The sequence below is a fragment of the Emys orbicularis genome, chromosome 7 (genome assembly GCF_028017835.1).
Source record: "Emys orbicularis isolate rEmyOrb1 chromosome 7, rEmyOrb1.hap1, whole genome shotgun sequence".
Taxonomy (NCBI): Eukaryota; Metazoa; Chordata; order Testudines; family Emydidae; genus Emys; species Emys orbicularis.
In genome coordinates this window covers 53,617,121-53,630,071 of record NC_088689.1, presented here as the reverse complement: position 1 = coordinate 53,630,071, position 12,951 = coordinate 53,617,121, and the positions used below count along the sequence as shown (strand labels likewise).

At 40.1% G+C, this 12,951-nt stretch overlaps 1 protein-coding gene across 1 annotated transcript in view; it reads left to right on the top strand.

Moving 5' to 3' along the window:
* GRID1 (glutamate ionotropic receptor delta type subunit 1) overlaps positions 1-12,951 on the top strand; it is an 827,754-nt gene that overhangs the window by 797,794 nt on the left and 17,009 nt on the right. Inside the window, exons 14-15 of the mRNA XM_065407849.1 lie at positions 3,878-4,044; positions 5,782-6,022. Of these exons, the coding sequence (XP_065263921.1) occupies positions 3,878-4,044; positions 5,782-6,022 (408 nt within the window). The remainder of the gene's footprint in view (positions 1-3,877; positions 4,045-5,781; positions 6,023-12,951) is intronic.

The following is a 12,951-nucleotide window of genomic DNA, read 5'->3' as shown; positions in this document are numbered from 1 at the left end:
GTATACGTTTTAGGGTATTTCTTACTCCACTTCACACTTCCTGCTCCTCCAAAGAACCCTAGCCCCTTTCTTGCCTCGTGTGTCTGCCCCCTTCCTTCCACCGTCTATACACACATATATCTTTCCACTGACAGCTGCCCCTAGCACTTCCAGATTTCATGTTGGGTCCCAAATACCATGAAAAAAGCCTTAATTGTGGCACTTTGACCCCTCCCTTTCTGCTACTGGCTTGGACCTGAAAATGTCAAGAAGTCCAAAATGCAATGAAAACAAAAGTTAACAGGACTTATTCAAAGAGTAACAAAAGGTTCAGTTAGGGTTTGGGGTGATGGTTCATGTCAGTTCTTATTTTCTCCAGCTCATTTCACACATTCCTAATGAAAAGCATGTGAAAGGTAACTATATTGAATATATTTTTAAGTTTTTCCAGTGCGACAGCCCCTCTTTAAATTGCACAAATGATACTGCCTCCCTGTCATATTGGATGTTAACATGGATTTGAAGTGTGCTGAATTTAGACTGCAGCCAAATATTTGGTCACACGGGAAGCTTTTTATGTAATATAAATACTAAGAGAAAGGAATCTCCATTCTTTAAAGAAGCAAATATTATGAAAGTAGAAGAAATGGCAGAAGAGAAAATCATCCCCATGGAAAAAGAGATCTTTGGGACCTCTCTCTTTGGCAATCAAAGAAAGAAAACAATCTTACCTCCTCCAGGATTTCTGGAGGTTGAGAAGTGTGCATAATTAAGGGTTTAAAACGCAGACTTCTGTTTATGCTAAAATCCTGAGGATATCAGAGAAATAATGCTATACAGTTCTGATGGCACTGGGCAGAATTGGTTATGTCACAAAAATATATAATTGATACAAAAAGGCCTGGTGGACTTTATTTACTGTTTCATAGTCTCAAATCATAACTCGGGATAGCAATATCATAAACAGCAGAGAGAGACTGACCTTGTCAAAAGGCTTCCCACCAATTGTAACTCAGTAATGGGAAGTTTCTCTGGGCAAAATAGAGATCCAGGGAAGCTTGCGTAATAGAGGCCATAGCTGCATGATTCTCCAGGCATTGCCTTGTAATGGAAATGGAATCCCTGTGGAAGTTAATGTTTCCCCAAGCAGCCCTGGGACAAATAAGAGTATGCTAGTATAGATATTGGCTCTGTTCCTCTTCTGAAGACTGGAAGCTCAAGACAGCTGTCTGCAGATCAGCTCTGAAGCAACAAATACATACAGATGTGAAAACTAGAAGAAAACAAGACTGACATATCTTGTGTCTCAGAGTCCATCTTTTATGAGTCCCATCTCTCCATTAGCACTAAGCCTGTTTTTTGCCTTATTGCTCTACACACTTTGACTAAATTCTGTGTTGGGGGATACCAGATTATTTCATAGCAGTCCCTTCTGGCCTCTTGTGTAATTGCACATATATGCAGCAGAATTGCATCTTTATATTGCAAAGCAGGTGCATTATTTATTATGGAGCTTTGGCTTAAAATACACAAGTAGGCTGTTATGTAGAACAGTGGATGTGGTTATAAAAGATGCATATTGCCCTGAACCAGAAATCCTGTCAGATCTATCATAGATATGGAAGTATGGTCCTATAATGGACACTCCTGCTAACATGAAATTGGAACAGTCAGGAAAGATACAAGCATATTCACAGGTAGGACAGAGACTGATATGAACAGGTTTGTAACTAACACCAATGGCTGGGGGTAGAGGATTATTCAATACACGCATAGATGGCTGTACGTGTTTTCAGAAACAGATTTTTGTGTTTCCAGCCATATGGGATATCTCATGGGATAACTTCATCCTTGATTCCTTCCCCATTCACATCAAACTCTCTCTGCCCACTTGGAATGTAGGCAGATGTGCATGAAATGTCAGACATACTAATATTTTGAGGGGTTGCTTTGGTGTGGTGTCATACCTCAGAGATGCCGTTTTAGGAACTGGTGTTTTCTGGACTGTTTTAAATAATAATAATAATAATAATTAATAATAAGATGTGTCACTCTCTGGCTTACTTCACGATGCTGGCACAGGATCAAATAGCGTTCATGTCCTTCCTATCTGAATAGCCCATGCTGTATTTGGGACTATAAAAATACTTTGTACTAATACAGCAACAGTCATCCTAGCCTCTCAAAGCATGTTACATGAATGAATTATTTTAGCCAATTGAGCATATTCATTTGTTATTTTGCTGCCTTATTGTAGTTGTTTGGTGTGATGGGATATACTGTTTGTCTGGGGCTGATTTTCTGGCCTGAGATAATGTGCTAAAAGGTAGGGGTATATGGGCAGATGAGAGGTAGCGGGAGTTTCCTTTCTGGTTGCTTGGATTCTTTTCACTGGAGGGCCACTCACCAACATTTGGTTTCTTGTCCTGTTTGAATAGCCATCAAGGAGTTATAATAATAAATGGAGATATCCTATCTCCTAGATCTGGAAGGGACCCTGAAAGGTCATTGAGTCCAGCCCCCTGCCTTCACTAGCAGGACCAAGTACTGATTTTGTCTCAGATCCCTAAGTGGCCCCCTAAAGGATTGAACTCACAATGCTGGGTTTAGTAGGCTAATGCTCAAACCACTGAGCTATCCCTTCCATTCAATGTACTGTGATCATTGAGAGCCAAGCATGCTAAAGTGAAATGGGTTTAATTTCCTAGCCCAGACTCCAGTAGGCAGCAGCTGATATAAAACAACTGAGAGAGTCTTGTCTTCTAGGTCAGTTCAAGACTGAACTTACATGGAGATAGAAAAGAACCACTGGGAACTGCTTATGGTCAGAAATGAGGCCATTAGTTGAGGGTGCTTGAGGAGCTAATCTTGTAAACAAATATATGTAGAGTGTCAGCTTCCTGCCTTGCCAACTCTTTTTACTTGATGAGAAAAGACAAATCACCCAAACTTAAAAAAATTAAGTCTTGGAAGCCTGCATCTATGATTACTCATTTATTTGCATTAGATTCTCCAGCCCATCTGTTCCACTGTGCTTTGTATGTTCACTAGAGACTTAAAAAACATATTACTTAAATACATTAGGAAATCAATTATTACTTTAACCAAGCAAAGTGATGAATTTTTTTTTATTAAAATCCCCATCCAGAGACATTTCTTACATCTTATGCTAAGTAAAGTGATTTACATTCATCATGCGCACTGCACTCAGGCATTGGTTTGAATCCAATTAAGGCTGACATTTGAGGACAGCTGTATAGGTGTGTACTAAAATAAGTCAATATTGGTCACAAATAAAACTAGTGGGAGAATCTGGTGACTCTTCTCTTCCATGCTAAGGGAGAAAATTGGTCTCTAAAAATTTTATCCTGCCTTTTGTTGCAGATTAGGGCAACTCTTTTCAAAGGGTTTTCTTTTTGCTTTTGGTGAGCTGCCATTTTGGTGGCTGTGACTGCTAGAACATACCATAGTGCTTACAGTGTATCTGCCCAGGTGTGTAACTGTGTAGAAGTGGAAGAATTAATATGCTTTTACTAATCCTAGGAAAACCATATCAAGTAATATAATTGAAGGTGATGTCTTTGATTCATTATTAATAGTTATAATTATTTAAAAGACCAATATGAGGCCTGAAGTTAGCCATGTCACACACAAGAAGCCTTGGACCCAGCCTACTGCACCACTCTGGCTTATTGAAACAATGGGAGTGCTCTAAGGTGGGTATGAAGTAAATGAGGAACTGTTGTTATGAAGTGTCTGAAGATGTTAGAGGTCTAAAATGTTGTTATGAACTAACGAAATGTCAGCACTGGTCAATGAAAGGCTCAGCATGACTTTGAGACCCATTTAAGCCCTAGATCAACTATATAATTTATTTTTATTTGTGGTGCATTTGCAGGCAAAGAAAGGCAACTATGCTTTTTTGTGGGATGTAACAGTGGTGGAATATGCAGCCCTGACAGATGATGAGTGTTCTGTGACGGTCATTGGAAACAGCATCAGTAGTAAAGGATATGGGATAGCACTCCAGCATGGCAGTCCCTACAGGGATCTCTTCTCCCAAAGGTAAGGCAAAACCATGCTTATTTCATAGGATTCCTCTCTGCAACAAAGAAGCTCATGTTCACAGCTACTTAACTTTGGCAATGTGTGTTTATTAAATGAATCTCTATCTTTTGAAATCAGTTGTTTGAATTCTCTTCCTTTTATAGTAGCATAGGGCAGAGGGGTGGGGAGCAACCTCAACAGAGCAGCTACTTCCTCTCCTGTGCATGTGGTCAGGGGGTAGATAGGAGGGAGCTGGAAATGGGTGGAACATTGCCTGTGCTCCCAACATTCTGGGCAGCCCATGCTGTGCCAGATATATTCCCCAGAGCAGTGGGTAAACTGGGAACGAGATTGTAACTCTCTGAGTCACAATCTATTTCCCAGGCTGCTTTGGGGGCAGTGAAACTCAGGGCTTGTGTCAAAGCCACAATTTAGTCTTTAGACGGGGAGGAGCATTGATCCATATGAGAAAAGCAATGCTGTCTATTATGTATCATTATATAATGGGCAAATAATAGTTATTGAGTGATTGCATGGGTTCAGGAAGAGAGTGACTCTACTGTGTCTATCACAATTCAGTGATCCCAGTCTATCAGTATCTTTTAAAACTATACATATATACTTTCTCCTTATGCTAAAACAAACGTGTGCATGGTGGTGTAGATACATGCGGCCTTAGTAGAAAGTGGCTGAGCACACAGCTACATGCAGAAAGCCAAGACAAACTTTCTGTCTGTGTGGATTATTCTTAAAGAAGCCTTTTATATTCAGTCGGCCTGAATTCTTGTGATAACCAGAGACAAAGCTGCCTCGAAAGGAAAACTTGTTATTAAATAGCAAAGGCAGTTGTCAAACCAGACCCCAAATGAATCATTCATGGAGAGAAGGGACATTTCACAAATGGGAAACAATGATTAATTAGTAATTGTTAACATACTAGTTCAAGCGTAAAGTAACAGCATTGTAGTAAAATATTTTTGAATGAACTGCATTTGCTATAGCTCAAAGCAGAAATAAGCAACTCTATTGCTGCTTAAACCATTTTGTATTAAGTACTGTGCAAATGGTTACATGCTTGTTTCAAATATAATTTGAAATTATTATGATGGACCATATATGGGTGGGAAGGTTGAGTCTTTCATGAGCTGTTTCTTCTTGAATAACCATTATAATCTACTGGAAATCTGAGCAAAGTCAAAATTTTAGGTAAAGCCCTAGCTAAAGCTTTGCTTATTAAGAGCAGTTTTTGAAAGTCACACTTATTTCTAAAGCTGATCTGTGAAATCTTGTGGCTGCTCTGGACTGGAATATACTGAATGAAGTTTGGTATAAAAGAGTAGCTAGTTTCACCCTTTCCCAGGTAGATGCTTGTTGGATGAAATTACATTTGACTAGGAGATATTTATCAAACTTATTACTTACTGAAAGTTATGCTTGTGAAAGTGGCACTCTCACAACCACTTCAATGCTTGAGGAAAATGTATATGAATATTTGATATGCAGGAAATATACCTCACTGGTTTATTATAGACAGAGAGCGAGAAAGTCCTGCAACTGTAGCATTACACCAGTCCTGTTGGAGATGTTCTGCCCTAAATACAGAATTCCACTGACTAACGCTGAATCCCTGTAGAAAGATCATTCCTGCAGCCCAATTGTAATATAAGGATTCCAGGGCTGCAGAGTTGTTGATAAATGCATACACAATATACAGAAATCAACTGAAATAATGGCTGTGTTTTAAAATTTCTGCAGGATCTTAGAATTACAAGACACTGGAGACTTGGATGTACTCAAACAGAAATGGTGGCCACGGATGGGACGTTGTGACCTGAACAGCCACACCAATGCACAGACAGATGGCAAGGCACTGAAGCTTCACAGTTTTGCAGGCGTCTTCTGCATTTTAGCAGTAGGCCTTCTTCTTGCGTGTTTGGTGGCAGCGCTGGAGTTGTGGTGGAACAGCAACCGTTGTCATCAAGAAACTCCAAAAGAGGTCCATAACTTTTATTCTTATCACAATTAAGAGTAGAAAACACAAAATACAGAGAGCAAATGGAAGCTGTGGGATTTTAGGTGCTCTCGTACAAATACACTCACTTTATTTTGATTGGAGATACTAAATTATTTCATGAAGTTTATGATTTTTTTTAAATGTGACTTTCATGGAAGGTGCCAAATTGACAGCCCTGGAGACTAAAGTCCTCTATTTATTTATAGAGCAGTTACAGCATGGGCAGCAGCAGTGCAAACTTCCCTACGTTGTCCCACCAATGTGCCTCAACCCTGACCTGGAGAGACCAGCTTTAGGGGTAAGAGAGTAGCTGAGACACCATGCCCTTAGCCTCTCTGCTAAGACTGACAGCAAGGATACTAATTGGCACCAACTGATGTTTTTGTGATTTGGACCCTTGTCTAGTGGGCTGTGACCACCAGCTCATTCTACATAACTGCCACCAGATGGCAACAATTTTTGGTTACAACCAATCTAGATCAAATTTGAACAGGTGACGTAGTGATTAAAAATTAATTATCCCATTATTAATACAGTACACCAGCCAGCCACCAACACTGTTTAACAACTTTCTTTTTGGAACCTTTAAAAAAAAAATTAATGACTTTTCTGAGCAAATGCCTTTCATATAAAATATTTTACCTAGAAAAATCCATTTGGAATGACTTGTTTGCAAACATTTTCTTGCAACAGTACAAAGTAATTAATAGTAACATTATGGTAGACTAAGCAGTCCATACGCAGAGCTATCTTGCATGAAGCCTGTATCTATTTGCATCAATTAAAAAGTTTAACAAGCTAACCTCTGGGAATTTTTTAAACATTGAGAGACTTGCAGATTCTTACATTTTGAACAGATATTTGTTACAAGCAACTAATAGGAGCAAGCAGCATCACTGCTAGAAAAGAATACAAAGCCCATCAATTCCAATCTTAATTTCTAGGAGTATTACAATAATTGACATGCCTACTACATATAAACAATTGTGGCATATGGAATCTGAAAATAAATGTTGCAGTCTGTAATGTTATCAAATATTTGTCAATAAGCTTCCATTCTCTGTGTTTCCTCTTCACCCATTTTAATTCATCCGCAAAGTGTTCAGTAATAAACATCCATATCATGCTTGTGGGACAAACCTGTGAAGTCACTTGCACACAACTCCACGATGTATATTGCTGAAAGGGAGCCTTTTGATAATGGAAATTTTGTATCCATTTTGCTTAGCACAGTATAGCATTTGGAGAGCATGCACAGTGAGGACAAATAGCTTTGCCTATAAAGACAGATGCATTTATATTTTTGATGCACAGCTTTAGTCTTTCCCTTAGTACACTGTAGACCTCATCCCCACTAGAACTATGGAAGCCTACTCCACAATAACATTGCTAATTAAGGCGCATACCCTGTAAGGAGCTCCACGTAGGGGGACCTCCTCACCTTTGCGGAATATCTTGCAGGATCATGGACAAAGGTGGTAACTATTCAAAGTCCACTAATATTAGCCATATTTGGGTGTGACATACTCTGGGTGTATTCGCCTCTCAATGTTCAGGGAGTCCAATGCATAAAGCTTTGTATACTTAAATGAGCATATACCCAAAAATCAGAAATAAAAACAGAAAAGGTAAAGTAAGTGTTAGATAAGGTCAGTCACTGATTTAATTCAAGATACCCCAAGCTCTATTTTATTTCTATTTCCCATTCCTGTCTCTCTGATCTTTAATGTTCTGCTTCCTTTGCTCCTGCTTCCCTTTATTTTCTTTTTCTTTTTCTGTGTCTTTAACTGGAATTCTTACAGCTTTCATCATTCCCCTATCTGACTTTTCTTAATCAGAAATATAGTGTTTTAGGCTTTTACTGTTCTAAATTATGGCTGCCCTTAACTTTCTCTCTTGGAATGCTCAGGGTCTTAACATCCCACATACAAATCTCTAAAATACTTCAGCAGACTCAGAGAACAGATGGATGTATGGTACAGCTTTACTCCAGGAAGATCACTCATCTGTGGGAATAAGCAGATGTGTGGGAGTAAGTGGTTTCAAGTCTGAGCCAAAAGCACTTCCAGGGAAGGGGTAAACAAGACAAATTAAACTAAGACAAGACACAGGAGAACAGATCAAGAAAGTGAGAGTGTGCGTGGAGAAACTGGGAAAGAGAACAAGGAGGGTGGAGTCCTGCAAGAAGTTGGTTTTAATTTTAGTAGAGAGAGGGTGCTGCATGGAAAAATGTGGAAGACTTTTCCAGATGTAGGTTGCAGAATGGATGAAGGGACAAAGTTGAGAATGGGAGGAGGAGATGAAGGAATCAGTAATGAAAGGTCTTGGAGAAGTATAAGGAGCAGGAATGAGGTAGAAGGAAATGAAAATTGTGATTATGTAAGGCCCTGAAAAAGAGGACAAGGAGCTTGAATTTAATGAAGTAAAATGCAGGAAGCAAGTAAAGTGGTTCAAGGAGATGGCATAAAAACGTCAGATCAACCCGACACGAAGGTGACTTTAGCAAGCACTCAGATACCATACTTCTCATTATTGTATAAATTCCCAGATGGATTAGGTAGAAGGAGCATTTTGGATGCACTAGAAGATGAAGTGAGAAATGGGATTGATGAAGAGGCGTAGGTTCCTGTAGTCAAGGTGAAAAATGTCCCCCAAGGATGCAAGTGCAAGTAGTTGGGATAGTGAAAAGAGAATATTCTGATAATGTTAAATAGAAAGATATTTCAGAGTTATGAAGGGACAGAATATGGGGGAGGAGGAGAAAGAGGTGTCAAATATGACACCAGGGTTGCAGATGTGGGAAACAGGAAGGATAATGGAGTTGTTAGTGTTGTTGATTTCAGAAAGACTAAGTTTGAGGCTATCAATGCAGGTATCTACATATTATCATCAGCATTTCTATGGTGCCAATCACTATAAAGTATAAATACTGCGCATGGATTACAGAAAACAGTAAAATCTGTCCCACTGGGGCAGTCAATATACTATCCAACTCTGTAGTTTAATTAACAGCTTCTAACTTTGAGCACACTGTTGGATTTTTCTTCTCTTCTGCTTTTTGGAAGGCTTTGGCAAAGATGTGACTTGCAATGTGAGCTGAAAATGGTGAGAGTTGGATTTTTCTCGATCACTTTTGGAAGAGTGTTCCAGAGTCTTGTATGAGCATAAGTACATACAAATGGTCATACTGGGTCAGAGCAATGGTCCAACTAGCCCAGTATCCTGTCTTCTGACAGTGCCCAATGCCAGAGGCTTCAATGGGAATGAGAACAGAACAATTATGAAGTGATCCATCCCCTGTCATCCGGTCCCAGCATCTGGCAGTCAGAGGCCTAGGGACCCCCTGCACATGGCCACTGATGGACTTATCCTCCATAAACGTATCTAATTATTTTTTGAATTCTGTATTAGTTTTAGCCTTTACAACATACCCTGGCAACGAATTCCACAGGTTGACTATGCTATGTGTGAAGAAGTACTTCCTTTTAAATCAGTAAAATAAAGAGTGAAAAATCCAAACTAATGACCACTTTGGACTTTCAGTTAGACTATTCTCTATCCCTTTTGAAAAACAGAGCAGCTGAAGGGGGTAAGTCTCTGGTTCCCTGAAGATTAAACTTGGCCCTGCTAGTCACAGGGTACTGAGCAATGAGTTTCCCTGGCTTGTCAAACAAAAGAGGCAATCCTTCGGATAGTATGACCGTATCTCATTAATGGGTTTTGTAAATCAGTTCTAGACACTTGAAGTGAATCCAGGATTAAATCAGTTCATGCTGAAGAGCACTGGCATAACATGAATGGTATGATCCACTCAGTAGGCTGAACTCTACACCAACTCCTGCTTCTTTGTGAACTTCTTATCTTGGCCCAGGAAGAGGGAAATATTCTCAAGGTGATAAGTGCAGAAACCACCTTGGCTAATTCACCTGAGGAATGGATGGAGTCTTCTTGCTACCTGGAGAGGGGAGAGACCACTTTTAGTAACTTGTTGCAGTTTGTGCTTCCAGAGTCAGTACTGAGTCCAGCATGACCCAAAGGCTGTGTGTTATCTTGACTTCACCTGAGGATGAAGTACTGATATTTGCCAGTTCCTCAAAGCATTTTTCTCTTCCACTTAGAAACACATTGGTGTTTCCTGGGTTCAGGTGAGCCTATTGTTTTTCATGTACATTGGAGCAATCAAGTACTCCGATATTTAAATGATATAAATTATTATAGAGAGAAGGTGGGTGAAATAATATCTTTTAGTGGACCAACTTCTGCTGGTGAGAGGGACAAGCTTTTGAGCTTTCACAGAGCTCTTCTTCAGGTCATCTTGTCTCTCTAATATCTGGGAACCAACACAGCTACAACACAGTATAAGTAAATAATTAATGTACTGGTAACCACAAACTGTTTTTTGGAAAGGAAGATTTGCCTGTGATGATATTAGAAAAAAATTATATCTGCACCATAATGGCAGAATCTTCCACTAGGATGCACATTTATAGTCTATTAATGCTCAAAAGAAAAAGACATTCAGAAACATTTAAATGGCCTTGATTACTTCTAACTTTGGGGAAATTATATTTGATCTTTCTTCACTGAGTAGATTTTCTAGAATTTATAGACAATCTCTTCTAACTTTGACTAGATTTTCTGCAATGTATCGTTCCAATGATTTTTAGTGGCCAGTCCTTTTACCCTGGTCATGAATACTAGAGTACCTCCACAAATCTCTGGATGCATCACAACTGGGCCCATTAAACAGAAGTGTGTATTTTGCACTAGTGATATTTCTTACTGTTTCTTACTGATCCACAATAGTTTATACGTAATATTTTGGACACTAATATTGCCTTTAGAAGCCTTTTAGTCAGTAAAATGAGTGAAAAATCCAAACTAATGACCATTTTGGACTTTTAATTAGATTATTCTCTGTCCCTTTTGAATAACTAAGCAAGTAATGTATTGGTCCCTGACCTCTAAAGTGCATCTGTCAGTGTGGTCTACATTACAAATTAATCACTTAAATATATTGAAAACAGAGAGTCTTTCTCATATGCTACAGACTAGGGACCGAATGGCTAGGTAGCAGTTCTGCAGAAAAGGACCTAGGGGTCACAGTGGACGAGAAGCTGGATATGAGTCAACAGTGTGCTCTTGTTGCCAAGAAGGCTAACGGCATTTTGGGCTGTATAAGTAGGGGCATTGCCAGCAGATCGAGGGACGTGATCGTTCCCCTTTATTCGACATTGGTGAGGCCTCATCTGGAGTACTGTGTCCAGTTTTGGGCCCCACACTACAAGAAGGATGTGGAAAAATTGGAAAGAGTCCAGCGGAGGGCAACAAAAATAATTAGGGGTCTGGAGCGCATGACTTATGAGGAGAGGCTGAGGGAACTGGGATTGTTTAGTCTCCAGAAGAGAAGAATGAGGGGGGATTTGATAGCAGCCTTCAACTACCTGAAGGGGGGTTCCAAAGAGGATGGAACTCAGCTGTTCTCAATGGTGGCAGATGACAGAACAAGGAGCAATGGTCTCAAGTTGTAGTGGGGGAGGTCTAGGTTGGATATTAGGAAACACTATTTCACTAGGAGGGTGGTGAAGCACTGGAATGCGTTACCTAGGGCGGTGGTTGAGTCTCCTTCCTTGGAGGTTTTTAAGGCCCGGCTTGACAAAGCCCTGGCTGGGATGATTTAGTTGGGAATTGGTCCTGCTTTGAGCAGGGGGTTGGACTAGATGACCTCCTGAGGTCCCTTCCAACCCTGATATTCTATGATTCTATGATTCTATGAAAAGAAATTCAGAAAATGAATAGTGTCTCTGTGATGGGGTCCCCAGGGTGGAACTTGGGCTGTGAGACTGCTGAGTCCTCCAAACCCACCAACCTGGGCTGGCCCTCACACTGTGATGCTAATGTCAAGTTGCAAACCCTTACATAGACAGACACAGGCATGGACACCCCCAACTGTGTTACATGAATGATTTCCCAGCTACTCATGAACCATCAATAGGGAGGCTGCAGCCAATTCCCCCAGCTCCCCATCCTCGCACCCCAGAACTATGCTGTCTTGCACTGGTCAGAAGCCTGACCAGTGTAAGTTAGTTATTTAGTTCACCACTTCTTCATAGGAAAGTAGACATGCACCAGCCCTTGTAATCTGAGCTGAGATTTCCTAAGCACTTTACACAAACTCACTGATAAGGATACAACATTAAAATATGTTTATTAAATACAGAAAGATAGTTTTTAAGTGATTATAAGGGGTAGGCATAAAGGTCAAAGATAGTTAACTTAAGAAACTAAAAAGTAAACATGCTTTCTAAATCTTAAACTTTTAGTCTAAACAAGAGTTGAATCAAATAGCTTTTTTCACTCTGACAGATGGCACAAGCAGGTTTCAGTTCCCAATGCACAGACTGGACTCCCTTTACAGCCTGGAACCAAACTTTCCTAGTTCAAAGCTTCTGTCTTCTAGATGTGTTTCCAGATGTTGAGATGGCGGGGTGCGGGGGGGAAGATAGGCCAAGTGATGGTGTCACTTCCCTTCTTTTATACTGTCTTCCAGCTTGCTGGAAAGATCCTTGCTGTGACTAGGGGATCAGGCAGGAGTCTGGGAGTCCCCATTGGTCAAGCAGTCTCCATTGCATACGTGATCTCTCTGAGAAGTCTCTGGGATAGTGGATTATTTTCTTGATGGGTGTTGATGGGCCATTGACATTGTCTGGCTGTTGATGGCTACTCCTTTGTTGTAACTGAAAGGCTGGTTGTGGGTGTTCCCAACCTCACAACATATTTCAGTAACACATATAGCAGTACTTCATAACTTCACGTACAATGATGGTACATACAATCAAACAGGATATTAATGTTCAACAGATCAAGACTTTTGAAATGATACTTCACATGGTATACTTTGTACAACACAT